Source organism: Euphorbia lathyris, chromosome 9, assembly GCF_963576675.1.
Source record: "Euphorbia lathyris chromosome 9, ddEupLath1.1, whole genome shotgun sequence".
Taxonomy (NCBI): domain Eukaryota; kingdom Viridiplantae; phylum Streptophyta; class Magnoliopsida; order Malpighiales; family Euphorbiaceae; genus Euphorbia; species Euphorbia lathyris.
The window spans coordinates 51664321-51667882 of NC_088918.1; the positions used below are offsets into that span (position 1 = coordinate 51664321).

Below are 3562 nucleotides of genomic sequence, written 5' to 3' on the forward strand. Positions count from 1 at the left end.
TGATGTTTTCTGTGACAATAACGGGGCAATGTCACAAGCATTGGAGCCCTAGTCACACAAGAGAGCAAAATACTTGCTCAGGAAATTTCACTCCATTCGGGAAATCGTGAATAGAGGTGAACTTTCATTAGAGACGGTAGACATAGAGGACAATGTCGCTGATCCTTTGACCAAAGCACTACGAGAGACGATGCATGACAGTCACACTAGACCTATAGGAATTAGGACAATTCCTACTTGGACCTAGGTCAAGTGGGAGACCGTTGGTGTGCCCTAATTCATAGGCATTGGTTCTGTAATATGTATTAGACATTTTGTATATTGTTAAATACATTATATAAGTGTTTTAACAATGAAGGCAATAATTCATAATGTTTATATCTTGTGTTGTAAAACATGTATGAAGTATCCGTTGATTGATAATCATAAACTTTCCAAGACATGTTCTATTCGTGGGAACGAATATAACGAAAGTAAAATGCATAAGTTGAGTTTTCTTGATAATTTTTACTGGTTAACCACACAGAAAATAAATGTTAAATAAGCAACCCATAGCATACAACATGTGACGAAGGCTTATGATTCACTTATCCTAAAAAGCTCTCTGCATCTTTTCCACAAAAAAAATCAGTTCATTCTAAGTCGCATGGTTTATGCAGAAGAGTTAGAATAGAGTACTAAAAGACATAAATGCAGTAGTAAGCAAGTTGAGCAAGAGACAACGAGGTGTTGACCCATTGCTTGAATTGATAGGCACAGAACACTCACTCACTCGCTCAAAAGGAAACCTGTTTATATATATATTTTCATTATTTTGGCTCACAACATTACACATGTTATTTTTATAAGACATAAATGCAGTAGTAAACAAGTTGAGCAAGAGACAACGAGGTGTTGACCCATTGCTTGAATTGATAGGCACAGAACAGAAGCAACTCACTCACTCACTCGACTCAAAAGGAAACCTGTTTATATATATTTTCATAATTTTGGCTCACAACATTACACATGTTATTTTTATAAGACTTGTGAATGCCAAATACCGATACACCTTTTATCGAGTCTTCACATCTTTGACATTGTGTAATCCATCCCATCCACAAGGAAATCTGCAATCACAATATGCACAGCCTTATAATTATGTATTAGATGTTATATGCATTTGCAGGACAAAAATAATACTAGCTAACTAATATACCTGCATCTTCCTTGGTGAAACAGAGGGGAGGTGTAATTCTAAAAACATTTCCATGAAATCCACCTTTTCCAATCAGGACTCCTAATTCTGGGATACATATACATTAACAGCTTATAAGGATCGTAAGTTAGCTTGAATTGGAGCATAATCATTTTCTTGGCTTGAGCCAGTACATACCTTTCATTTGCTCCATTACATGTAAAGTTTCAGCCTTAGCAGGACTTTTCTGTTGCCGATCAGTTACTAGCTCAACTCCAACCATCATACCTTTTCCTCTCACATCACCAATAACTGCACAAACCAATTACACAATCCTCTATAAACTACACTTATGAACAAAGTACCAAACAAACCAAGGAAAGTGAATTACTTTCGTATTTATCTTTAAGTTCAGTAAGTCTCGTTTTCAGATGTGACCCGACAACCAAAGCATTTTCCTGAAGATTTTCTTTTTCAATCACTTTTAGTACAGCCAACCCTGCAGCAGTACATACTGGATTCCCCCCAAATGTGTTAAAGTAACTGCGGCGAGTCAATACTTCAGCAATCTCAGGAGTTGTCACCACAGCTCCTAGAGGAATACCATTGCCTATTCCCTGTATGTGTCGATGACAAAGAGCCCAACAATTAAAATCCAGCTTATCAAGCTATGCAAATTCCATATTTTCTTCATGGAATTTATGCATGTTCATAAATGACAGGAAATCTAATAAAGAAAGATGAATACATCAATGAGGATCTCAAAGAAATTTGGCAAATATAAATTTCAAGATACCATCTGGACCAAAAAAAAAAAAACCTAACCTTTGCCATGGTCACTATGTCAGGAACAACACCCTGTGACTCAAATCCCCAAAAATGGCTCCCCGTGCGAGCAAACCCAGCCTGAACCTCATCAGCAATGCAAATGCCTCCTGCTTTTCTAATGCTCTTGTAAACAGGAGGCAAGTACCCCGGGGCAAGTTCTATGATTCCACCGACTCCCTAACATAGAAGAAAGAGTATGTATAAAAATACATTTGCATAGAAAGTCAGAAACACAAATGTATTTAGATAATGGAAAACCTAGGAGGATCATGCTATGCTCACTTGTATGGCTTCAGATATAAATCCAGCAACATGACCAGTTGTTCCAAAGTCAATTATATCTTGAACATCTTTTGCATACTTTTCTCCATCTGAACCAAATACACCTCTGTATGGGTCTGGGTTTAAGGCATGATGTACTCCACTCTGTTTGCAAACCATTAAAGTGAGTATTTCTGGCAACTGCCTTTCTTACGACTATGTAAAGTTCAACAGTAAAAGAGGGAATTCAGTAGAAGTTATAACTTGGCAACTTGCTAAAAGTAAATGTACAGAAAGAAACTGGATTTTCAATTAAAGTAGGTAAGAAATGCAAACATGCTTTTTTTTATTATGCGCTGTCTTATCTACAGGCCCACCCACTTCCTTTTCCTCAACTAAAAACTTAATAATGTTATTTGATTAGTAATCATTGATTTGGACAACTTGGCCCACAATGGTAGTTCATCCCAATAAGTATATACTGAACAACATGACAAATAAAGCATCCTTGCAATATTCTTTTTCATAGATTTAACATTTTTAAGTTTGTGATAATGAAAAATGGGACTACTTAACATGCAAAAGGTAGGTGTATTACTATGCGGTCGCAATCATCCACCCAAGTTCTTGAGTGGTATATATTTTAAGTCTAGAAAATCAAACACCTTAGTTACCATATAAGCTGATATAAGTTCTCTTTCAATGGTGTATCTATTATGTAAATTTTTGAAACAAACCTGTATGACATTGAATTTCCAGCAAGACTGTGCAGTTGCACCCATTGTTGCTGCTGCATTCCCATGGTATGCATTTCTCAAAGATATTATATCATGGGACCCAGTGTATAATCTTGCTATCATCATGGCCAACTCATTCGCTTCTGTGCCCGAATTTGTGAAGAATACCACCTAGTACACATTCACAATTTAAACCACAAAGATCCTTTCTCACAATCACAGACTAGACTGCTACAAAAGGAGTCATCAATCTTTTACACTATTTTATTCCAATTGCGGAAATATCTGTCTTGTAATCAAAACCACAAAGACGGAACTGTTCTCTAAACTCAATATAATCCTTTTATCTAATCCTAATTTACCAAAACCAATTCAATCAATTAAACGATATTCTTTTATTAAACCTAAACACGTGACTAAACCGAATTAAATAAAGTTTTAGTTAAAAAGCGTTCCCTATGGGTTCGATATCTTTTATTACTACAAGCGTATACCGTGCACTTGCAGAAATCGCTCAACAGCGGGGCGTACCATGGGGTACGCCCTGCGTGGTGGGCGC

The 3562-nt window shown here is 36.6% G+C and overlaps 1 protein-coding gene across 1 annotated transcript; it reads right to left on the bottom strand.

Moving 5' to 3' along the window:
* Positions 1-611: 611 nt before the first annotated feature.
* Positions 612-3197, bottom strand: LOC136205140 (alanine--glyoxylate aminotransferase 2 homolog 3, mitochondrial-like). Its single transcript, XM_065995630.1, has 7 exons — positions 3004-3197; positions 2288-2431; positions 2003-2182; positions 1569-1794; positions 1376-1489; positions 1199-1285; positions 612-1109 (listed from the first exon to the last, which is right to left on the bottom strand). Exons 1-7 carry the CDS (start codon positions 3127-3129, stop codon positions 1066-1068), a joined length of 921 nt encoding a protein of 306 aa, XP_065851702.1. The 5' UTR covers positions 3130-3197; the 3' UTR covers positions 612-1065.
* Positions 3198-3562: the final 365 nt, after the last annotated feature.

What these genes read in the sequence shown, in the direction of transcription:
- LOC136205140 (XM_065995630.1), bottom strand. Translation starts at nt 3,129, where the DNA reads ATGATGATAGCAAGATTATACACTGGGTCCCATGATATAATATCTTTG. An exon ending in TTATATCTGAAGCCATACAA is followed by an intron (nt 2,183 to 2,287) that starts GTGAGCATAGCA and finishes CTTCTATGTTAG; the next exon opens with GGAGTCGGTGGAATCATAGA. An exon ending in TGTAATGGAGCAAATGAAAG is followed by an intron (nt 1,286 to 1,375) that starts GTATGTACTGGC and finishes TATGTATCCCAG; the next exon opens with AATTAGGAGTCCTGATTGGA.